The sequence below is a fragment of the Parasteatoda tepidariorum genome, chromosome 9 (genome assembly GCF_982258835.1).
Source record: "Parasteatoda tepidariorum strain Cologne lab strain chromosome 9, Ptep-v5.0, whole genome shotgun sequence".
Classification (NCBI taxonomy): domain Eukaryota; kingdom Metazoa; phylum Arthropoda; class Arachnida; order Araneae; family Theridiidae; genus Parasteatoda; species Parasteatoda tepidariorum.
Window position 1 is genome coordinate 58,530,739 of NC_141763.1, and position 25,530 is coordinate 58,556,268.

At 30.8% G+C, this 25,530-nt stretch overlaps 1 protein-coding gene across 3 annotated transcripts in view; it reads right to left on the reverse strand.

Annotated features, from left to right (window-relative positions):
* Positions 1–25,530, reverse strand: part of LOC107441821 (uncharacterized) — a 79,694-nt gene continuing 54,164 nt past the window's right edge. Inside the window, exons 2-8 of one of the 3 annotated variants that reach the window (XM_087151890.1) lie at positions 20,502–20,622; positions 18,139–18,290; positions 16,897–16,962; positions 15,737–15,856; positions 14,333–14,465; positions 9,309–12,899; positions 1–287 (exon numbers count right to left, since the gene is read on the reverse strand). In XM_087151890.1, coding sequence (XP_087008016.1) covers positions 277–287; positions 9,309–12,899; positions 14,333–14,465; positions 15,737–15,856; positions 16,897–16,962; positions 18,139–18,290; positions 20,502–20,622 — 4,194 coding nt within the window. In that variant the 3' untranslated portion in view covers positions 1–276. Of the gene's footprint in view, positions 288–7,081; positions 12,900–14,332; positions 14,466–15,736; positions 15,857–16,896; positions 17,180–17,225; positions 18,291–20,501; positions 20,623–25,530 lie in introns of those variants that run through there. The other 2 variants (XM_021146457.4, XM_087151889.1) reach the window with 2 other exon arrangements.

Sequence of the window (25,530 nt, forward strand, 5' to 3'; positions counted from 1 at the left end):
TGCTTCTTAAATAATTTATTAACTTTCAAATGCTTCATAAGAAACACATAAAATGAAAAGAAACATTACAGAAAAAAACAGTTATGCTCATATAAACAATCATTGCATACGTCATTTTCTTAAAAATAATTTTTTACACAATTTACTCCTAAAAGAATGTTGTGAGAGGCAAAAGAGCGAAGAATCAAAGCTTGCAGCTGGATCATAAAGCAGAAATCTGGGTACAAGCACAAAAAGTATTTAGAAAACACCAGTTATGAAAACTATACACTTATTTCATCTGTCACCTGTAAAATATAATAAAAAAATAACACATAGTTTAATACATATAACAGTATTCTTGTGTCATAAACAAGGGGGGGGGGAGCTGATTTTTTAAAAAAATGACACGAGAAGGTTTGAAATATACATTGGTCGACAAAATTAGAGATGGAAGACATTTTCCCAAATATGTCAAAAAATACTGAACATAAATAAAGGAAATTTGGTATGGATATAGCTTATTCCATGATAATAAAGTATACAAGACAAAAATGAAGTGCCATTCACTGGCAAGACCTATTGCCAATAAATCCAATGTAGTCTGAACTTAAGGATAAAAGATGGCAATAAAAGTGAGGCTTGTACAGTGTGTGTTGCCTCTAGTATGGTGTATGGTCACCCCTGACAGACAGACAGCATGCACAACGAGTATGCATGCTGTTAATAAGGGAGTTAAGAAGGACTTGTGGAAGACCCACCCATTCTTCAACCAGAGCAATTTTTAATTCCAGAATGGTTCTGGGGGGAGGTTGGCGCATCGCAATAGCTCTCCCAAGAAGGTCAGGGGATTTGGCTGGCCAATCCATTCGTTGAATATCCTCGCTTTCCAGATGCTCATCAACCATAAGAGTCCTATGTGGTAGCGCATTGTCGTCCATAAAAATGAGCTCAGGGCCAACAGCACCCCTGAAAAGACGCACATAGGGCTCTAGGACCTCCTGCCTGTATCTCTGGGCATTCACGGAACCATTGTCAAACATATGGAGCGACGTGCGGGTATCTTGCATGATCCCTGCCCAAACCATGAGTCCTCCACCAGCATTATGGTCCCTTTCGATAATGTTGCTGGGATGGTATCGGGTTCCAGGTTCCCTCCATATCAATAACCGCCCAGAAATAGCGTCCTAGCGTCATAGAAGAATATAGCGTCATAGAAATGTGCGAAATGCTTTCCATCTCTTAATTTTGTCCACCAGTGTATATTATAACAGTGGTTACCAACTGGCAGCTCGAGGGCCGCATCGGGACCTCGAAGTCTTCTTTTTTTTTGGTCCTCGAATTAAGATATATTAGTTTTCCATTTTTTGCGCACAATTTTCTTAAAAAATCTGTATGGGTTTAAAATACTTTTCTTTCGTTAAAAAAAGAAGAAAAAAAAGAAAAGGAAAAAAAAAACCAATGTCTTCGTTTCTGTAAAATTTAACATACCAACGGTGCAAAAAAATTTATTTCTCCAGTTTTGCATCCAAGAAAATATTTATTCAAGGAAATATTTATGATTATTTTTAATTCAATACTTTTGTTTTGGACGACTTGATAAAAATCCGACAGTAATATTCAATGTTCATTCAAACATAAAAGAGTCCTATATAAAATTCTGACAAAGTTGCGGCCCGCAATTCGGCTGGTGCTTTTAATTGCGGCCACCGACCTCATGTAAGTTGGAAACCCCTGATATATAATCTTTATATAGGTCCATATATAGGTTCAAATTTGAAACTTCTATTTTGCTTGGAACGTGTTACTTCACATTAATGTCAAGAGGAGTTACTATGCCAAAATTATCCTAATAATTATCAAATATCAATATAAAACTGTTTCAGTTTTTCCGTTTCATCAGATAATTAACACATAGGAGACTTGGAGAACTTGATAGCAGCATGTTATTTAGCTTTACCGTTCATCAGGCTAATTGTCCCCTAATTACTCCTATATTTACAAAATAATGAAATTAAACTTTTTTTTTCCTGTTCATCTCGTAACACGTAGTCCGCATTGGAGATTTTTATTAACGTAAAGAAGTGTTATTTATCATTACTGTCAATTAGGCTAACTACCCCAAAAATTACAAAATATAAAAATGAAACTTTTTGATTTTTCCAATTTGTTTCCTAAGGAACTGTCACCGATGATCCAATTTTCTGAATATAATAAGTTCTTTAAGTGTTGTGTTTTTTGCATTGAATAACCAATTGCTTTTCAAACTTGCCTAACTTTTCACAGGTGACCAAACAGGTTTTGATCTCCGTTATTTCGTTAATAATTCGCCAGATTTTAATAATGTTTTTCCTTTTTCTTCTCTTAAATAATATACAGTTGTATGTTTTCATTTCGCTTTTGTCACGGATTCTAAATAGTATATACATGTAACATAAAAAGTTTCAAGTAATCTTATGCATTTCTTTATCTAAATTTTCTTCATTATTTAATATTCTAAACTTAACGCGTTGTCGTAATTAATTATTCACTTCCTCTTTTCGTATTCTAAATTAAGATCTTAAGTATGTAGAAATTAATATTTCATAAATTTCCCTGTAATCAACCGAGAAAAACAATATTTTCCCTCGACCTATTTAATAGACCAATTGGGTATAATATAAAAAAAACACAACTACTTCCACTTAGTAGGAATAACATTTACCATGACGCAATGCTAAATTCTATGCCACTATCCACATAAATCAATTATTTATCAAAAATCGAATATCAATTACTTTTCTTTAAAATGCAATAAAATCTGGCGAGCAGCTATTTAAACGATCAAACACTTCGTTTGTTTATTTGTGGCTTGAAGTTAGGCTCGCAGAAAATGCCGTTCATGGGCTAAATTTAGTAGGAATAACACAACCTGTGACGTAGGCTATAGTATACCCAATTGTTATTACTCAGATTTCTCTTATTCCCTACAACGAAACATTTAACTGATACAGATTTCCCCTATTTTTTTTTTTTTTTTTTTTTAATATCGGAGCACTTCGATTTGTGTGTCACTTGGATGATTGTTCTCTTTCTAATAATAATTAAATAAATATTGTGCCTTCTTCCCCTGCCAAAGACCTGTTTTTATTCTTTATCTCGGCAACGTCATTAGGAGTCGTCAGGATATAACGGTATACATCGGAGGCGAAGACCTGCTTTAAGCGGACAATTGAATAATGTTTATTTTCATCAATGATCGCCTAACTTCATCATTAAAATTTTTTAAGCACTATTTCACTGGAACAACCGATTCTTCTTTAACAAATTGCAACTTCTTTAATCAACAAAATTTTTTGTTTACGTATGCAACATATTATGAACATAAGTTCTAAAAACTATGAATACCACTGAAGAGCCTCAATATTTTCACCCCCCTCCTTGGACTGGAAAGATAAATTGCCGGTAGCTATGGAAGAATTTTGGATTTACAAGTGACCAATTCTTATTCAACAAATTGCAACTTCTTTAATAAACAAAATTTCATGATGAATGGGTTCTTACGTTTTATTTGCGTATGCAACATATTATGACCATAAGTTCTAATGATCGTTTTCCTTTTTGACAAAGGCTGCATAGTGATGGTTCTTTTAATAGTAAATAAATTTAATTATAATCTAGCCTATCCATTTTCACCAGAACGGAAATTGGCTTCATAAATTTTTTTCTTTCTTACTAGAAATATTACCGGGAACTTTCAATGGTTTCAGTTCACATCCTTGACATAAAGCATTAAAAATATTTTGAAATTTAATCTTTGTGAATTAAGCAGTTATTCACCATTGAGAATTCTTTTATTTGCAAAATCATTTATTAACATATTTGAATATGAATGAAAAGAAAAACTTTAAAACTACTTTTTTGGGATTGTATGTTTTAGTATAAATATAATACCGGTAGTAGTTTTTTTTAATCAGCAACAATAAGATTGTTTTTTATAAATAAAGAGCAAAATATATTTTTACTTATAATTAGTGTTTGGATAAAAATAATTATAAACGGAACATCGGTGTCACATCTGCGACAAAGAGTTCATTGTTTTCCGCAACTTGTCTAATTTGTCGTGACATAACATGTCGTGACATAAAAATAACATGTATCTTATACATGGAAGTTAGACTCACGCAATTTTTTGAGTATATGGGAGCACAAATAATTTAAATTATATGTTATTGTAAACTATCTATTCGCGATCGCAGCGCTCAAATACGACATCTGGGAAGAAGACCAATTCCATGGCTTCACCCATTCCTCTCATCCTCTTCTCAGTTATTTAGAAATGTACTTCAATATTTTTCATATTCAATTGCTTCAAAGATTTTTTAAGACTTCCACGACGATTTCTTTTGGAACTATTATAGGGAACTGAAAATTGCATTGAATGTAATTCTAAAAAACGAGAAAATTTAAAAATATATTTTTAACGAATACGAAAAATATTAAGAAAGGAGAAAATATCGTAGTACATTCCTATAAAACTGAGAAGAGAAGGAGAGGAGTCAAGACATGGAACCGGTCTTCTCCCCAGATGGCGTATTAGAGCGTTGAGGTCGCGATTCCGTGTACCTGGAGCAGAAATTTAAAATGTGTTAATTCAAAATTCTTTTCTGGTGTTTGAATTTTAAGTTTTAGATAGTTTTGTATCATAAAAATGATCAATAGTTTGAGGTAAAATGTACAAAATGGGTTAAATATATATTCCACATATATTTTTAAGCAGATTCCAGTCATTTTCAATTAAGAGAAATGGCAGAGAAAATTTCTCGATATATAACAAACCACAGGAAGAAAATATATTAAATAAATAAATTTTTTTTCCTTAGTTGTTGTTGTTAATTTATGTCGCACTAGAGCTGCACAATGGGCTATTGGCGACGGTCTGGGAAACATCCCGGAGGATGATCCGAAGACATGCCATCACAATTTTGATCCTCTGCGGAGGGGATGGCACCCCCGCTTCGGTAGCCCGAAGTCGAGCACTTTACGGTAGCACAGTTTAACGAGGACCAATACCGCACACCCTCGGTCCCTACGCAGACTGATCCAAGTGGTCACCCACCCGCACACTGACCGCAGCCAGTGATGCTTGACTTCGGTGATCTGCTGGGAACCGTGTCTTAACGATCTGTCCACTGCGGGACTTTTTTCCTTAGTAAAGGAACGATTGCGTATGAGGAAAATTTTATAATTCTCTCTATATTAATACATATAAAAATTAATACCGAATTGCTTGTTTAAAATAATCCAGTTCTTTGATATAAGTAATTTAAATTCTTACGTTCACAGGAGTGTTATTAATATCATATTACGTTTTCTACAGCCATCTGTAATTAAAAATATAAAAAATTATTTTGTGTTTAGAAATTATGTTCTTAAGAGACCCCTTTTCTCACGACTAAATTCAACAGCTAAAGGAAAACAGATGAAGGGTAGAATTCTAAATCTGCACAGGATCAAGATTGTGATGGCACGTCTTCGGATCTTTCTTAAGGATGTTTCCCAGACCCACACAATAGTCCACTGTGCAGCTCTAGTCCGATGTAAATAAAGTATCTACCTATCTTTATTTAATTTTCACAAATAAACTGATGTTGGATATTTACTCCATTTTGCAGCATTCTTTGATAGATGCAAAATACTAAATCGTCTTCCAATCAAAATGGGAGACAAATAGCTGGCATTATTTTAGAACTTAATTTTTTTTCGTCAGAATTATACCAATACAATTTTAAAAGAGAATTGAACTTTACTTTAAAGGTAGTTTAGTTATATATATTTGCCGTCTTTTAAGATTTTTTAAACAAATGTCTTTGTTTTTATATTAAGAGAATTTTACAGCATCATCCAAATTAAACAATAATTTAAAAAAATATTTAACAAAAAACATTTATGCATGTAAATGTACAGTATTAAATTAAATTACCGAATCAATATTAATAGTAGCATAATTTTATTGCTTTACATTTTTTTAAGTAAAATCCAAAGAAATTCTAGCAATTATCAAGCGCTATTACTCTTAATTTAATAAAGCGACGACTTAATTTCCCCTTTTTATAAAAGCACATGGTTGTTGAATGCTCGACCATAAGTTGGCTAAGAATGAGAAGGAAAAAAAACGAACATTAAAAATTTAACCCAGAATCAAAAATGGCGAAATCTTTTAAAAACTAATTTTTGCTACGGATGTTGACCTCCTTAGTAACTTAATCCTTAATGATATTTTTACTTCATATTTATATAATTACAATAAATTTAGTAATATAAAAATAATTTATTCGAAAGAAGTTTTATGCACAAAGTAACTTCATTGGCAACTTTTTTCAATTCTGGACCAAGCTCTTATTACAGATCAGAAATGAAACAGGTTCATCCCCGAGCGCGACGTGGACTTGTTTGTTGAAGAAAGGTTTCGGGTGCAGACTCATAACAAAATTTTCCTAAACTTTTTTGTTACTACTAAACAAACGTTTGGGTTCAGTTATTAAGTATAAAAAATGTAAAATTTCTAAGGGATAAAAAGTTACAGAGGTCTGCTACTACTGTTCCAAGCTTTTGCTTTGCAAGGTTAATACTAATTGTCAAATTTCTCTTAAAATTTTGATTTTTTTAAAATTTTGTTTCAGTAATCTTGGAGTTTCAGTCGGTTCAATATTTCTCTTCGTTTTTTCTTTTATATGATAAAAAGGTATCCATGCCTAGTTAAATTCTTAAATAGATTGCTACAGTAAAAGATAAAGCAAAGAACACGAGTTTGCGAAAGAACATAGTCACAGAAGAGTGTGTGTATTTGCCTATTTTCCCCCCCGAGACAAAATTATCAAAAATATGCCCGGCATCGTAAACCGAATTACGGCAGCATTTTAGTGAAATTGAGAAAAACCAAGAAATCACCTGGAAAAAAAAAGAACCCCTTAGGAATTCGACTTAGACCAACAAAGGTATTTGGATGAAAGTGTTTCGGATGTTTGAGGTTCTAACTGAACTTAAATAAGAATAACATTAGTTTCGCTTCTCGTTTTAACACTTTTCATGCATATTAACACAGAAAAAATGCACACAAAAATCTACAAACAAAACATTTATTAGATTTTACGACTTCACAGAATCAAATTGCGTTAAACTCATTCTAAAATGGGTGATCATTAAATAAGGGAAACAGATGAAATCACAGCATAATCATTTTAGGAAGCTTTTACAATCTTCATGCAACATTTTATTTTCAGTAAAAAAAAAACATAACATGCACATAATCTTATGTTAAAATTTGCAGATATCAACAATTTCAAGACAAAAATAGGCAAAAAAAGCATTCTTTTCAGCATTTCTTTAAAATTAATACATTTTGTAAAATGTTATATTTTCTATTATTAATACAACAAATTTTTATTTACACGTAATATTTACAAATTCTACACATTTTAGAGCTATCATCTCTTAAAGTTAAATATAGATGCAATGAGAATGTTTAAATTCATATTTTACAACTTAGTGGATTAAAAACTTAATGGACAATAAAGTAAATGCAGCAATCGAAATTTTAATTATAATTTAAACTTTGCAGTTAAACTACAAATTCAACAATATTAGATTGAACCACATCTGAATTGATTTCCTCGCATATATACACAGTTATAAAAATCAATATTTCTATACAAAGAACTTTAAGTAAGAACAATAGAGTTCAGCACTCAATTCAAAATTTTGCACTTACAACTTTAACAGAATCATTTATTATGTTTTTCAAATTCTAATCAAAAATAATATAAAAATACACATATTTTAGGTCATACAAGTTAGTATTTATGTGAGAAAAAAAGAATAGAGTGCCCCTTTTATTGTACATAAAATCTCACCAATTTCCTATTATTTTTATAGCTATTTCTTATTTCATATCTCATATTCATTTTAATATCTCATTTTAAATCATTTTTACAATTTTTGGAAATAAATTAAAATGGCCAAAACAGCAGCATCCTATTGTAAACTCTTGTCAAACAAAACTAAAGTCAGAAAAAGTTGATAATCAATATCACCTTTCAGCTCCCTCAGACAATCAAACTGGTTTTGATACTTTTAATACTCTTTCATAGTCATTAACATTAAAAAATTTGTCAGATTTTGATAACTTTATTTTCCCTTACTAAAATATTAATTTGCAACATATAAGAGGCACATTTTCTAGACATTATTTTGGGCAAGAGTTTTTGAAATACATAGGGGTGAGTCTAGGAACTCTTGTATTTCTGATGGAAAATATGAATAAAAATTTATCTATTCTTTAAAATTAAGGGATGATAGCTTAAAAGTTAACTTTCTTAGAATATATTTTAATTTCAAATCCAAATTTAGAATCCTATAATAACAATAAAGCCTAAAGATTAGATTAAGTCTTTAAATTGGATCTAACGTATCGCAGATTTTCATGGCCTGTCGCAACACTTCTTTTGGACTTTGTAAGTCATCCATGATTGAGATTTTATGAAGCTTATCACGATGAGCTATTCGCTCGAGTTCAATATTATCTATCACAGAAATGCGTTTCCCAATGATTTTCTTCTGATCAACAGAATTTTCATTGAAGGTGGGATCTGAGCAATAACTTTGAGTCGAATGGGATGAGCTTAAAACACACTTTGAAGAGCTGAAGCTTTCAAGGCCATCGTCAGACAAGAGATTTTTTAGCAAATCGAATGTTTGGTTGGTATTCTTTTGATTCCATATACTTCCGATTTCTGAAGTGGTTTTCTCCAGACATTTTTGCTGTAAATCACATTTTTCAGACTCATCTGAGAGTCTACTAAGAGGGGGGCTTGGAATGTGAGCAAAATTGGAACACTTACCATTTTCCATCTTAGAATTAATTTGGGGAGTTCCAGTATTCCAAAGAATACCCAAGGGTTTAACCTCTACATGAAAATCCGTTTTTTCTTTGATGGGTGATTCACAATAGTTAGGACTGATTGCATCCTTAGCACCACATGAATTATCAGGTGGAATCTGCTGATCCATAGTGAGATCCTCAAGACTATCTGGGGTATTTGCACCATTTGAAATAGATGATTGAGATTTTGAGTTTATCCCATCATCCCTGTCATATCCCATTTTAAGCAAGAGCAATTTTTTTGGACGGTTATTCAAATCATTAGATGCAAATAAATTTTCGGATGGTGTTAATTTGGGAACACTCTGATTAATGTTAGTAAGCTCAGAATCCATGCAAGTTGGAGGACATGCCATATCCCAAATGCTGTTTTCAGATGGCAAATGAGGTTTATAGGGACTGTTCTTACCTGATTGAGCATTTCTAGGCGATTGTTTTCCGCTATTCCCAACATCACATTGGACCGACATTTGAGGAGAACTTTCAGATCCTCCGATACAATGCTGAACCTCAGTTGAAAACTGTCGTATGCCAGGTACAGGGGATGGTACCCTTGTAGTAGAATCTGTTTTACTGGGAGCCAATGTTTCTTGCTGTTCCCATAAGCCCTTAGGTTGGGAAGATGCTTGAACCATTTGATTGTCCCGATTCCTATTAATAGAAACTCTCATTTGAACTACAGGTTGTGAGTGCACTCTGGGCGAAACCTGCTCTACCCGGAAACTAGCAGGTCCAGAAGATTCGACAATACTCCCATCATTGGAGCTACTATAATGTCTGACAATTCTGGTAGCAGTTGAGGGATTTGCATGACTAGATGCAGCTCTACCATCTGAAAATGTGAAATTGATTTGATGAACAGAAGAGCCAGAATGAGAGCCATCACTGCGGTTAGTTTCTCTAATGCTTTCTTCCGAAACTGGACTATATGTGGAAGACCTAAAGCGCATTTTACTTGCTTCAGCTTCTTTGTTCAAGCTCTGACTTCTTCTACGCTGAGTCTCATCAAATGAGGGGAAAAAGTCAGCACAGCCTGCTAGTTTATCACTAGATGAGCGATTGTATTGAAAATATTCACGAGGGCGCATGGTGGCATAACCAGAAGTATTGCTATGAGTGCTAGATTTTCTTGAACTAAGGCTTGGATAAGGGTCATTATAAACTTCAAATGGATCATCTGAATTCATATGCAACCACTGTTCTACTCTATGTTTTCTACTTTCTGGGAAATTTTCAGTTGGCTCTTTACTACTACCTAGCGACGTTGGTGAGATCGGTGGTGACATAAAATCTTTTGACCAGGATTTCATAAAGTTTTTAATCATTTCCTGCTTTCCACCACCCTGAATGGATGACATAGACGATACTCTACCAGTTCTAGAAAATTCATCTGAAGGACTTTGTCTAATAGAATATTCAGATTCATATCCGTCACTACCAACTCCACTGTCTCGACGTGGGTTATGTCTTGATATATTTCTTTTAAGAGACCACTTTTCATGTCGACTAGGAGAATCTCGAACACTTGACTCCTTACAAAAACCTTCATTTGGAGATTCAAAAACAAATCTTAATACCTTTTCTCTTGGACTCTCTGTTCTATCTCTGCTCTGAGAACGAGTTCCTGTATTGTAACCACTGCTGGCTCTGGACCCACATCTTCTCCACTGAGGTTCAAATTTAGACTCGGAACGATCTTGACTAACAGATCTTCCATATGTTATTGGCTCATGTTGGATGGTGACTCGACTAGGAAAGCCTCTATTAGCTGATCTTAAGAACTGCCAAAGACCCTGTGATCCATATACAACTGCACTGGAATCATCAAAATGTAAATCACAATCTTCTTCGTTTTCAGAGGATTCTCTATCTGCGGATCGCCCACTGCGGATTTCAAATTTCTTTTTATCACGTTCATTTCGTTCACTTTCAGTTCTTCGAAATAATCTGAAGGGATTTCGTCTTCTTTCTTTACGAAGAAATGGATCTTTTGAAAACTTCTGAAACATATTATTCATTTTTCTCATATTACACATCATAGTATCGCCTGTCCAACTGTCGAATATGTCATCATACACCTCATTTGAACCAGATGAACTTTGGCTGTCTGATCTTGCAAGACATGGCGAATCATTTCTGAGATGAAGATCTCGAAATTTTTCGAATTCTTCAACATTTCCAGGGCGGGTAGTGATTTTTGTTTTCTTTTCCACTTTTGTCCAGGAGCCATCTGCTCCAGGTGTGGTATAAATTTTCTTAGTCTCTGTAATACAAGCTCCATCTTTGGTAAAAGTGAATTTTTTGTAACTACGAGCTATTGGGACTAGTGGCTTGTCATCTTCAAATTTGGCCAAATTATATGATTTATTTGATGATCTCTCATCATCAGGAGATAGCCTTCTCAAACTTTCCTCCATCTGTTCTCGCCAGCCACTTAATTCTGAATCAATTGTAGATGATATTGTACTCCAATTCTGAGATCTTTCTTGCAATTTTCTTTCATTTGAATATGACGAATTGTCCCATAATGGTGCATTCTTGGAACTAATTATTTCACTTTTTAATGTACTATTATTTGAACTTTGAGTCGAACTCAATTTTATCTCTGCTTTGCTAGTAACATTTGCCTCCTCATCTTTAGTATAAGGTTTGGGTGCTTTATAAAAAGATGGCATCGGTTCAGCAGCACTATTAGCTGATGCAGGAGTTGAGCACACTGAAGATGTTTCAGAATCCACGGAGCTTTGCTTTGACATTCTTCGTTCAGCGAGTTTAGCTTTTGCAATACCCTTTTTAAGAATACCTTTTGCAATGGTTTTCTTCTCTTCTGTAATAGCCTTTTCTCTGCATTCCTCTTGCGAATCATTTTTAATTACATTTTTATTAATATCCTCTACAGGAGTTCCAACAGAATCCCTCCGTTTTTCATCTTTCTGAGATACTTCAGGGCTATTCAAGGGAGTAGTTTTTGATTGCGCATTACATTCAGATGAAGATTTGCTTTCAGAGTTTAATAACTTTTTAACTGACATAGGTTTTGGAGATGGAGTTGATTGTGGAGAATCAAAAGTTTTAGGTATTACAATTTTACCAGGAGGACGACCCATTTTTTTGTTTTCTTTTTCTTCTGAGTTAGTCAGAGATTCTCTACGATTAACTGTGGTTTGAGACTCATTTAATCTAACCAGAGAATCTTTGCTATCTTTCTGATTAATTTCATTTAAATTACTAGGGTCTTTGACAATTTTCTGATCTCCAGACATGGAGTCTTTTTTGCTGGGAGTTTGTAAATTAGATTTATCAACAGATTTTTGCATGTCATTTTCTTTAGTAGAGGGAATGTCAGATTTTGCTTTGTTGCTAGAAGCCTCTGGAACTTTTTCAATTTGTTTCTCAAGTTTATCAGTCCCAGTCTTAGCTAATTCCTTTTTAACATTAACTGAATCGGACTTCTTAGGTTTCTTACTCTGGTGTGCTAAACTTGAAACCCTGGCAAGGCTGGATCCAAATGAGCTCTCAGCTAACCTCTTGCCACACTCTGTCTGTAGAGCAGCTGCAATATCAGCCGGAAGGAACTCCTCTTCACTTTCTTCAGCGTATTCATCAACTGCTTCTTGCAGATTAGGGGAACTAATACTTAATTGACTAGCGCGACTTCCTTTCATAAACGCAAAGCTATTTGCTGCAGTGTCAGGATTGTAATCATCTTCTTCTTCTTCCTCTTCATCAGGGATATCTTTTTCAATAGTTCTATTTAATAAAGTTACATCATCAGTTAATGGCTTTCCAAATTCTAATTCTTCTTGAGGGATGGGAGAACCAGGGGCTAATGCTAATAACAAATCTAATCGTACAGGTGTCAGGTTTGCCATGTCTGCAGCTACTTGCAGCAAAGAATGTTCGTAGCCTAGGTTCACCCAGTAGTCCACACATATATCAACTATCGTTGCACGCTTAGTAGGATCAACAGTCAATAACTTACGTATTAAATCAGAAGCATCTGGAAGTAAAAAAGTAAAATCATTGTTCAGAATAAAAATCTAACTTATGTTCTATATTATTTTATTTTGCTGAATAAAACCTGAGTTCATAATTTAATTAGAATTTCAGTTAAATTGAGTTACAGGTTTCTGCTAAATTTTAAAGTTGTTAAACTATAAAAATAAGATTAATAATAAAATCAAATATAATATGTTAAATTTCAATATTTAAGTATTAAAATTAATTCAGAAAATGGTGTAAAACATTGAAATACAAGCATTTATCAAAGTAAAATTATAGCTAGTAGTAAATTAATATAAAATTAATTCAACATATTTATTGGTTTTCTGTTAAACATACATTAAAACAGTGGAAAAAAATTCTTTATAAGATATTTGTGGTTATCTGGTTGAAAAAGAAGGACTGTGTTTATCTAAATGTTTGACAGTTTTTTTAAATTGAAAAGATCAGACGCTACAAGAAATTCACTATGGGATAAAAATTGATGTATTAGTAGAGAGAGTGTTCATCCCTTAAAGCACACTAGCCAGCCAAAGCTGTGAAAAACGTATTTGAAAATTTAGGCACACTTTTTATACTATTTATAACATATTGTTCTAAATTTTAAATTTGTATTTGTACCATATGTCACTTGTAAATGTCAAATATCAGCATATTATTTAAAAGATTATTTTGGATCTAAATTCAGTTTAAAAAAATAAAAACAGAAAGGAATTTTTTTTCTACTCGATAAGTCCAATATATTTTTTTACATAAAACATTCAAGTGAAATAACATTATTTATTTTAACTATTGTGGAGATAACTTCTTTCAATAAGTTGGGTCATATAATTTTGCAATTTCAACACTGTCCAAATGCTAGACAATTTTAATTTTGGAATGTCTAGCGTTCCGACAGCACTCAAAGTGCCACTTTTAGCTTGTTGAAATTACATGCTTCAACTTAAGTAACTCAACTTATGTGACTTAACTTATTAGTAAAGCTTCACATTTATCATGCATATTGAAAATCGGAACACTCAAGCTTTTACTTGACTAATTTATTTAATTTAACAAAGCTAGATAAGCAAACTGCTCCAGCCAAAGATTATAAAAGTACACAAAAGAACAAATGCATAATCAATAATTCTAAGATGAACGTCTTCAAAACAGTATCAGTACACTACAAATATGTGCGTTATTGTATAATTTCAATTTTTTTATACCAAACAAGAATTTAAAACTCTACAATAAGAAGCTACACATGTTTTGAACCTCTAGGGGTACAAACATAATTAGTAGAGAAACAATGCTCTTGATTATATATACAAAATAGATTTATAATTCATATTTTTAAAAATAAGAAAGCATAAAATTTTATTTTTGTCAAAACGCAAACAAATATGCAATTAAAAACTTTAAGAACATGATATAAAGCAATAACAATCATACTTGATTTTTTCTTAGGCTCAAAATAATCAGCCTCAGATATTTGTGTCACTAGCTTTTTGAAGTTGCTTCCATCAAAAGGCATGGCTCCATATACTAAAGTGTATAACAGGACACCCATACTCCAACAATCAACCTTAAAAAATGAACATTATGACTTTAATTTTAAAGCCAATTAAACTAACAAAATATCAACCATGAAAATTATATTAAAATCTTTTTCAATAGTTTTCACTAACTATTATTTTGCTCCTTCAATATTTATTGTAATAGGAGTGTTATTGTAATAGAGTGTATATATAATAAGTAATAATACGACAACTGATTTATTAATAATAAATTGCTTTCACTACTTAGCATACATATTATTATTATTATTTTGGATAATTCAAATTTACTAAGAAAAAAGTTTTTAAATAACACACAATATAAACAGACATAAGTACCTCTGATTATTTCATCGTGAAGCAGTGTTCAAATTTATTGAATTATAATTGAATTTATTTAAAAATTCAAGCTACATATCATAATAAATAACATAAATTGTAATTTGTGGATACAATTGTAATTTGAGGATACTGTAATTTGAGGAAAATATGTATTCATTGATAAGTATTTACATCACTGAATATATAGTTTGAAAACTAATTAAACCTACATGTCTTTTTTTTTGTTTACAGTAATGATTTTGAAACAGTTTGAAACTTAAAAGTTAAAATTAAAGATTCATAAGCGCCGATTCATCAGGAAAATTGCCTGAGTGTAGTAAAATCTTGGCTAAACCTGATTAGTCCTGATCAGTAGGATCAACTTTGGTGAGAAATAATGCAGTATATAGTTAAGCTTTCCTTTGGTGAGTTGAGTCACTAAAATAAGTTCTGATAAATTTAATAATATAAATTTACTAAATAGGATATTAAATAATAATAATAAAATGGAAATTATATACTGTGCCGTGCAAGTGTTAAGGCTGGAAAAAATTATTAAAAAGAAATTAAAATATATTTTGTTGAAATTAATGTAAAGTCACTGGAAATGAAGTTTACATTAAGTGTTAATTTAGAGAGAAAATTTATTACAGGGTTAAAAAAAAAGATATCTGTAGAATCATACCGCTTTGTTAACAAAAAATGTATATAAGTTAATAAAACATGCATTTATTTTCAATGCATTGCGTACTGCTCCCATAGATCACTTAATCAAAAATGTTATGGTTTTTTATTTGAGCAGCTTTAACAGCTAATAATTAATAAACATATCACATAAAAACTAAGTTTTCATAGATTATAAACAAACTTTGATGATACGTTTGCTTCAACAAGAGAAAAAAATATGGAGAAATATGTTTAAATATTTCAGAGACATGTACTTTGCAATTTAAGGTATACTTAATATAAAAATATTTACTTCAGGTCCATAATAAGGAACTCCCTTTACAATTTCTGGCGATGCATATAATGGACTTCCACAATAGGTATTAAGGAGATTTTTCTCATCAAATACATTCGACAAGCCAAAGTCAGCAATCTGCATTGAAGAAAGATAATATTAAAATAAGCAAAGAAATTGAAAAAATTTTTTTCTCAAGAAGTTGGAATTCTTAAAAACTATCTTGTTAATAATCCCCTACCCTCCCACCCCCCCAAAAAATAAAATAAACAAATAAATAAAATAAAATATAGTAGTTTCTATGGATATCTATTTAATTAAAATTTAAAATAAAGAAAAAAAATAACATAAATAAAAATCTTTTTTTTTTCTTTTCATCCTTTTAACAAATTTCTTTTAAGGAGGGGGCTGGGGCTGTACTTTTAAAAATAATAATTTTTAACTTTAATTGCTTTGAAATTGACAGAACTTTTTACAATCCTTTGAAAAATGAGTACATTTTAAGAGAATCACTTTGCTCCAACTACTGTTATTTCAAAATATGCACTTAAAATTTTTTTAGCAACCTTCAATATTATAAGCAAGTAATATTTAATAATGGCAATAGCGGCCCCACAAACCCCAGAAGATAAAAACTATACCAATTTTTTATTTAGAGATATTTAGGAGAGTCCAAAAGAAAGACAGGAACTGTATACATTTTTTCTCATTGGAAGTTTAGTGAGTTTGTCAGAGAGTAATGTATTATCAGAAGACCTTATTTGAATAGTGGATTAATTCCGGACCACTATTCAAAATTACTATTTGAATAGTGGATTAATTTTACAGTCTTAATTTCGTTTGAGATAGAGAGCTTTGAAACCTAATGTTTTTCCTTGTATGATCTTTGGCGACCTCCCTTTGGCAGCAGTAATAATTTTGAAGCAAAAGTAATAATGCATTAATTTTTAAAATAAAATAGAAATAACTTGTATGAACAAGAGAGTTAGGCTAATTCCATTTTTGTTAATAAGTGAAGTTGGACTTTTATTCAACTGAGAACTTCAAACGAAGACTCTCTTAAGTTTGTAAAAAATAAATGAATGAATAAATAAAATAAAATGAAAGCATTATATGTTTAGTTAGTCTTAGTTACAGCACAACAAATATAGAAATTATAACAATAAAAAAAAGCTTACTTTGGCATTTCCTTTTTCATCCAATAACACATTTTCAAGTTTTAAATCTCTATGGCAAATTTTGTTCTATATTATAAATGAATAAAAAACATTTAGTAGTATAACAATTATAGAATAAATTAAGCATTTAAAAAAATTAATGCAATAATACAATAGAATAAAAATAGATACGAAAGTAGGGTTGAGTGGATGGTAAAGAAAAGAAACATTTAAGCCTTTTAGTTAAACTGGGTTTACTAAACCCAAGAAATAAAAATTTAAATAATTTATTTTAGATTGTAAACTTTTTAACTGATACACAGTGCAGTGTATAAAATATTTATGTAAACTTTTTAATTGATACACAGTGCAGTGTATAAAATATTTAATATGAAGAAGAAAAAAAATTCTTCAGAATACGTTTGATATCATTAATTTGAAAGAATAATGCACTAAGTAGAATAAAGAGGTGTTATAGCTCAAAAAAGGTCATCTTTATTCTTTTAAAACTGAAAATTTATATCAGGAAGATGTGTTTTCTACTACTCTTTAACAGTATTTCTCTATTGTAAAAATCTTTCAAGTTTAAATTGAAAACTGAATGCAAAAACTTCAGACTTAAAAGTAACAGAAGGTCAGATTCAATGCAAATATAATTTTCTTTATTCTGAAATAAATAATAATACAGAGCTTTAAACATTGAAAACTGAATTTTTTTTTATTTTTAAGAAGCCTAAGTTTAAAAAAAAAATGAAACCGTAACTGAGATTAGGAAAAAGAAAAGAAAAAAAGAAATCTACATTTATTGAAACTAAGTACATGAATGTAAACAAAAGAATTGAAAACAATCCTTACGAATGCATTGGAATATACCATAGGACTGAATGTTATCTCTCCTGTAAATTATTTAATAGTGGAAAAAAAGTAGGATCTGTCCAATTTTAATGTACTAATTACAAGATGTTGATAAACTCTTACATCTAATTCTGTTACTCCTATAGTAAGTGTTATGCAAAATGAACTGTAACCAATTCTTGGCACACATGTTTGTTCAGCTTTGTAATTCTATATATTTTCTAAAAGATTAAATTGTCAAAGTTTAAAAATATAATTCAGTTTAAAAAGGTGTTGGAGGAAAACACTAACTATTTTCTGAATATAATAACAATAAAATACTTGAAAAAGGTTAAAATATAAGTAGTCGATAAAACAAAAATGTATAATTAATTAAATTCAAATAATGTTAATTTTTGAAAACCTTACTTTATGACAATAATATACAGCAGCAGCTATCTGGCGAAATATTCTACGTGCTTCTAAGTCTGAAAGAACTTTTTTCTCACTAAGATAATTGTATAACTCTCCACCACTGGCAAACTGCATCACAAGGACTATCTTGTCTTTATTTTCAAAAACTGAAACGATAAGTAAATAGAGCTTACTTAAATCTGATTCATTAGTAAAAACAGTTTGTACATAACTTGAATACATTAATCCTGAATAGAAAAATACATTCAAACTATATAAATAGAATAGGTGGTTAAACATATGGGTTTAAAGAAGGAAAAATGAGATAACATTTTTAAAATTTAAACAAGGTTTGAAAATTTGAATTTTTGCGTAACACCTAGATTTATATCTATGCATGTTTATTAGTTAGTCAGATTAAAATATATGCTGCTGAAATACAAATAAAACCAAATCTCAATTTTAATTAAATTCCCAACTACCTTGTGCAACCTAAAAACCATAGATAAGATATTATTTATTATATATGACTTTTTTAAAATTGTGCAATGCCAATACAGAAAAAAAGTCGTGAAAAGGTTAATAAGGAAAAAAATAATAATACTTAAAAAATTTGATTAACTTTGGTGGAAATTCGTATTTCTTGTTGTTGAAGTAACTAAGCAATATTTAGTAACAATAAATTTACGTTTATTGGAGTTAGAATTTTCACTGAGTTTGAAAAATGCTGTGATAAAAATGCAAAAAAAAAAAAAAAAAAAAAAAAAAAGGAAAAAAAGAAAAAAAAAAGGATTTAACTAAGGTTTTATGCCTTAAATTTAAATAAGTAATACAAAACTTCTTAAATCTTTATTTTTCAGTTTTTTTTTTATTAATATAGGTAAAAAAAAGCATTTTATTTATTTTTTTGAATTACATTGCCTCTTAATTCACAATACATAATTCTGAAAGAAAAAAAACACGCAATTATGTTAAGCAATGAAATTACATTGTGAATTAATGTGTCAGAGAAGACTATTACCATAGATTCTTTTCATAACTGTTAAATTTAATCAAATATAATGACAATTGTAGTTTTTATTTTAATGTGTTTATTACTTTTATCATAAAGGTATTACTTTGATTATAAACGGAGTGTTTCGAAATTCGATTAACAAATTCAGAGTCATGATAAAAACTTAACACGGAACATGAAGTCACAAACCACATACAAGCTCTAAATTTCTATGTGTGCATTGCCGTCGCAAATATGGAAGCATAGATAGCATTTTCGAGGGTGTTCGGGAATCGTTTTTGCGTCATTGTAGACTGTGTAAAAACGTCAGCAAGATCCAGTTCGAACAATAATTAAGCATCTATTTTTTTGTAGTTGCAACAAATAGTGCCTCTTATAGTTTTTTTCAACGTGACGTTGAAACCTGCATGGATTTTTTGCGATTTTAATCTTCTCAGCATGGTTGGACCACATGTTCTATGGAAAGTATTCATCATCTTGATGAGTTAAATCAGATTACTTATGTTAACCAAAGATGATCCTGAGTTCTTTTATACATACAATAAATTTTTTCCCCTTTCCTTTTTCAATAATATGCTGTCATAATTACAAGATATACAAGATTTTTTCTACATATCTTTTGCCATCTGACGAGAATTACACTGTAAATGAATTTTTAAATAAAATATGTTCATGTTCATGTGACAAAATTGCATTAACTAAATGGTTATTTTAAATTAAATTTAAATACATAGTTCTTTGATTACAACTAAACATGTTTTTTTTTCTTCAGATTGTTAAATAAAATGGATAAAAACAAAAAACGATATTATCTCCGTAATTCAAATACAGTAGAGCACCGATTATACAAGCCGGATTGTCTAATTTACCGGATCTTTCAAGGACCATGTGTTTTTCCGACCTACCACAAAATAAATAAAATGTTTTTTATTTTGAGAATATCTGAATAGAGACGAAAAATGATTTTTTTTTTTTTTTTTTTGGTCACTCGGTGACCTTTGAAAGGACCTCACGTTTTTTCCGCCTATTTTCAGGGTGGGTGGAAAGTAGTTTCTAATAAGGAAACAGGTTTCAAATAAAATTTTTAAAAAAATTAAAACTTTTAAACGCAACATTTGCAATATACTACAACAGGTTTTCCCCGTCTTTTAAAGTTGTCTAATTATCCGGCTTTTTTGTTATCCGTATTGGGTTTGGTTCCGATAGGTCCGGATAATCGTCGCTCTACTGTATACCGATTCTCGGAAGTTTTATTAAACAATTGGAATTAAAAATAAATTATTCTTTAATTATTCAGTAAGTAGATTTTACCAGAAAAAATAATCCTATATTTGAATATTAATAAATGAAAAAAAAAAAATACCTTCATAAATGTGGATGATGTGTGGGTGTTGAATCGATGACATAATCTGAATCTCCCTTCGTATTCTAATGAGATCCTGCTCACTTTCTATTTTGCTCTTCTTGATGGTTTTAATTGCAACCTTTAACAAAAACATGCAGTATTAGAAACAAATAATTTATTTGCCTTAATATTAAAGTAATAATCATAATGAAGCATTTAACACAAAATTTTATTTAAAAACAGTTGTAGATAGTCATATACGGGCTGTTCCGTAAAAATTTTGTTATTTTTGTTAAAAACGAGGACAAAAAAATATACACATTGAGAACTATATTAGAGACGTTTTGCACTTTAAAACCGTTCAAATGATAACTAAGCATTTACAGAAGGGAATTAGTGATTTGCTTATTTTTGTAGACAAGGGGGTGGGGAGGGTATGAGCAATGCTTACTTAAGTCACTATAATTCTTTTCTATTCATTTTTTCTCTTAAATCCAAGATAAATGTAACAAAAAATTTACATTCGGAAATATTTTATACTTTTAAAAAAAAAGTTTGAAATTTTTTTTCAAAAAGTTTAATATTTTATAAAATAAATTATTTAACGTAAACTTCGTTTTATTCCAAATTACATCTTTTTATATTTGAATTTAAATCTAAAATTCTTAAAACAAGATTACTACAGTAAAAGTCAGAATTAGAACAAGGGGAGGACTGTTCTGACTTTCTTGCGTAAGGTATGGGATTTGTAACTTGATATTTTTGCCGACAAGGGGGGTGAGGCAAGTACAAAAGGTGCCAAAAGCATGCTTACGTAATATATAAAAAGCCCCTTTCACGTACTATGTTCTTATCATATCAGCGTAATAACTACAGAACTATCTCCAGGATCTCTACAGGATTTGCGCAGAATCTACGTACGTAAGCGTGTTGGATGTTATATGAGACCATAAAATCTCCCAAATATTTAAAAAGCAGAATAAAACTAATCGAAGCAGAAATGATGTAATGATTCAATTAAATTAGTGAAGGAGCAACATTTCGGAAGATTTTTCTGCATACAAATTATTTTACCACAGATAAAAGTATACAATTTCATTATTTGATTAGGATATGGGACTTGAATTACATTTTAAGAGTTCGCTCGCTAGACAAATTTTAAAAGGTCTATAACTCCAAAGTTCCAGCCTACCTAATAAAAAGCTACGGATTGATTTGACAGCAGCTTAAACCAGCGGTTTCCAAATGGTGTTCCAGGAACCCTGGGGTTCCGTGGAAGGATCACAGGGGTTCCGAGAGTTTAAATTTTTTAAATCAATAATAATTTTTGAAACTTGTAATTATATTTATATCAAAACAATAAATTACAATTTCTTTGACAGTTAGGTAATTTTTATGAAATTATTTAAGTAAAATGCTAGGAAAAAAAATGGTAAAACTTATAAAAAAATTAATCAGTATTTCTCGTTGAACTTTTCAAAATAAAATGACCAAATTCAAGAATAACAAATTATGTTTCTTTGATAACTGTTCTCAACTGTTATAAGAATTCTTTCTCGAAAACCGTAATTCAGATTATATTATCCATTTTCAGCTAACGCACGCACAGACTGTAAAACTAATTCAGAACTAGATTACATACCACTCCAGGCCTGCGGATTCAACTGTTTGACACAAAATCTAATATTTTAAAAGTTTTATTGATAAAAAGATTATTAAAAAAAACTTTCATTCTTCACATTAAATATTATCAAATAATTGGTAGTCAGTCTTTCTTTAGTCAATGTGTTCACGGCTGCTAATAAATTTTATTTATATATTTGGGGTTCCGCCAAAAGAGGCTCGATCATTCAGGGTTTTATAGCCGTAAAGAATTGAGAATAAATAGGTATTTTGGTACTTACCGAATGTAATAAAACCAAATTGTGTTAGAAACTTTGCTGGAAGCAAAAAAAAAGGGGGCTTAGGGATTAAGTACGAGGCACTTAGGGATTCCTCTAAAGAAAATAAATCCTTAATTATAGCTTTTACGACTAATTATAAGGATCTATCTAAAGTTTTAAGCTAAAATTTTGCTACCTTATAAAATATTAATAACAACAACTATGATGCCGAAGTTTATGAAAATTTTGCAAGAATCGGAAAAATTAGTTCCAACTCTGGTCAGTTGAAAGTTCGGTCTAACATGGTTAAGAAAATAAAAGAAGTTTCTGATCATCAAAAAAATTATAAACATAAATATTTATAAATATATGAAGAAAGAGTCGCGATGGATCAAGGGATAGAGCACTCACCTCCCTAGGTGACCCAGGTTCGACTCCCAGCGGCGGCTGGTCGATCCAAATTTTGCTCATGGCTCACGCCGCTCATAGTGCTGATGTAAAACATCCTCCCTTCATGGTTCTACCACGAAGTTATCATGGGTTAACCAAGAAGGTTTTAGAGGTTTTCCTCTTCATCTAACGCAAATGAGGGTTAGATCCATCAAAAAGTCCTTCACGGAGGACAGTTTGTCCCACTGCTTGATCCAAGAGTCCCCTTGTCTTTTCGGTTGGGTTCAAAATTATAAGTCTACGAAGTTAAATATTTATAGTCGTTAACTCAGAGTTTTGTCGGCTGTTCAACGCCAGTTAAAATAAAATTATACGAAGAAAAATATTACTCAAATTAATAGCATGAAAATTATATTATAACTTATCATATCACTAATTTAATACTTGAATGTTTATAAACCTAGTATGTTTAATAAAGAACTATGATAAAGAACACCGAAAACTCTATATTAACAAAGGAATAACAAATAAATTATCTTTTGATTCATAAATTCTAAAAGCAAATTTAGCTAAGTTTTAGCTAAGTTGATATGTTAAGTAAAAAGCTATGCAAATGAATTTAATGTACCATCCATCTGTAATAGTTTTCCTGCTTACGAATATTCACTAAACAATCTTTTTGTAATAAGATGCTCATATATATGGATGGTGTACGAATGAAATATTCATATCTAACATTTTTTTTCTTAAAATGGTTTTGCGCGATTTCAATATTTTTTACAAATTTATTTTTTAAAATATAGTTCCTAACTTATATAAAATGTAATTTTCTATTAAAATATCCCTAACTATAATATACCCCGTACAACATAATACTAATAATAAAGATATATAAGGTACCCAAAAAGCATGGAAAATTGAAACACCTCCAGATATTAGATTAAAAATCTAAATATACACGTGTTAAATACTTTCAAAAGATTTATTCAATGGTACCAAACTCGGCTCCCCCTCCCCAATCTTGGAGGTAGAGGTGAGGCAACTTAAAAATCCTTATATAACCCCCCCCCCTTTTTTTAAATTTTATTTCATGATTAGATTTTCCAGAATAAAATACACAGACTTGATTATAGATTTGACTTCTTGGATTTTGGTTCAAAAATGGAGCTGTAATTGCTAAAAATCGTTTAAAATAGAAGTACTCCGAAAAGTACACGTCAGATCGGAAAAAAAAAAAAAGATTTGTTTGATAATAATAATAATAATAATAAAAAGAATACTAATTTTTCTAATGACACTAAACTCGAAGACCCCATAGAAATCTCCCAGGGGTTGAGAAAGAAGGCTAATATGGGTATGAAGAATTCAATTCCAAATGGAACATAAACCCAAATAAATTTTAACACCAAGTTTACACCATTAATAATTTGTAACTGAATTTATTTAAGTGAAAATAGAAAACAAAAATAAGATAAGTGGTAGCTTAAAAATATCGAAAAAAGATTACAGATGATTAAAAAAAAGAGAGAGAGATTCTTATTAAAGCACGATGCTATTTTTTCTTTAAACATATTAACAATTTAGTAATCAACAGGTAAACAACTGCCAGACATACATGTAACAATTACATAAAGAAACAAATGAAAAATCAATTATAGTTAAGATAACACGTTCTGTAAGTAGCTCACAACGAAGGAGTCGTTATCTGAATTAACGTATTATATCCATCTACGTCACATTAAATGCGGGTACAAAAGGGACGACCCACACCTGAACGCCTCTTCAACCCTTTCAAGGTTACGAGAACAACCAGATAGCTACACCTGTCATCTCTACAGCCCAGCAACACCCCTCTTGAATAGATTTTCCGCATGCAGCAGGAGACGACAGGTCAAAAAAGATAGTCGTGAGGTGGGATGCTGAAAATAAAATACATCGAATGGCGAGGATGTTGATAACTGGATTAGATAGAGAAGTTCGACGATCCGGATCGATAAAGAGGCTCAGTTTACAAAATGTATGATGTAGGTAAAAATGATGTATATATAGTCCTGGCCTCCTCACCGAATCATAAACTATAATAAGTATGGAAGAACGAAAAATTGAGAAAGAGGATTCCCAATCAATTTTAGAAACGTAACTCCCAGGGTGAATTAGACTTTTCCAGGAAAATTTCAACAAATCCCAGATTGCATTTTGGCAACGCACGGCAATATTTCGTCAGATTTGCTTTCATTCGATAAGCGAATAAATTTACTTTAAGATAGAAAAGGTGTTAAATATTACATTTTGTGAAGAAGAAAAAAACAGTAAGTGATTTAACATGCTGAGTTATAAGTATACACAAGTATATGCATTATTGATTAGAATAATATTCTACACAACCGGGAAATAAAAAACTAAAAATTTTATGTTGCTCAGTTTCTAGTTTTCATCAGTAAAGTAGTCACTAATCATAGATCTTTCTTAAGATTATGAACCAAAATTAATTTATAGAAAAAGTTTTATTTTGAAAAACACAGTATTTAAGAACTACAAATATAGTCTTCACCAGTTTTAATTTATGTAGAAAGTTTAACAACTTTGTAGCATTTTTTACAAGAAATCATCAAGAAATATGAAATTGGTCATTTTTCAGATTATGACCAAAAAATTGCATTATTCACCAGATGATTTACAGTTTTCCTAAAAAGCCCTGGTTAAATATATTGACTGAAAAATTCCTTTTTAGAGGTACGGGAATCTAAAGATCAAATTTACGAAAATGGATTATT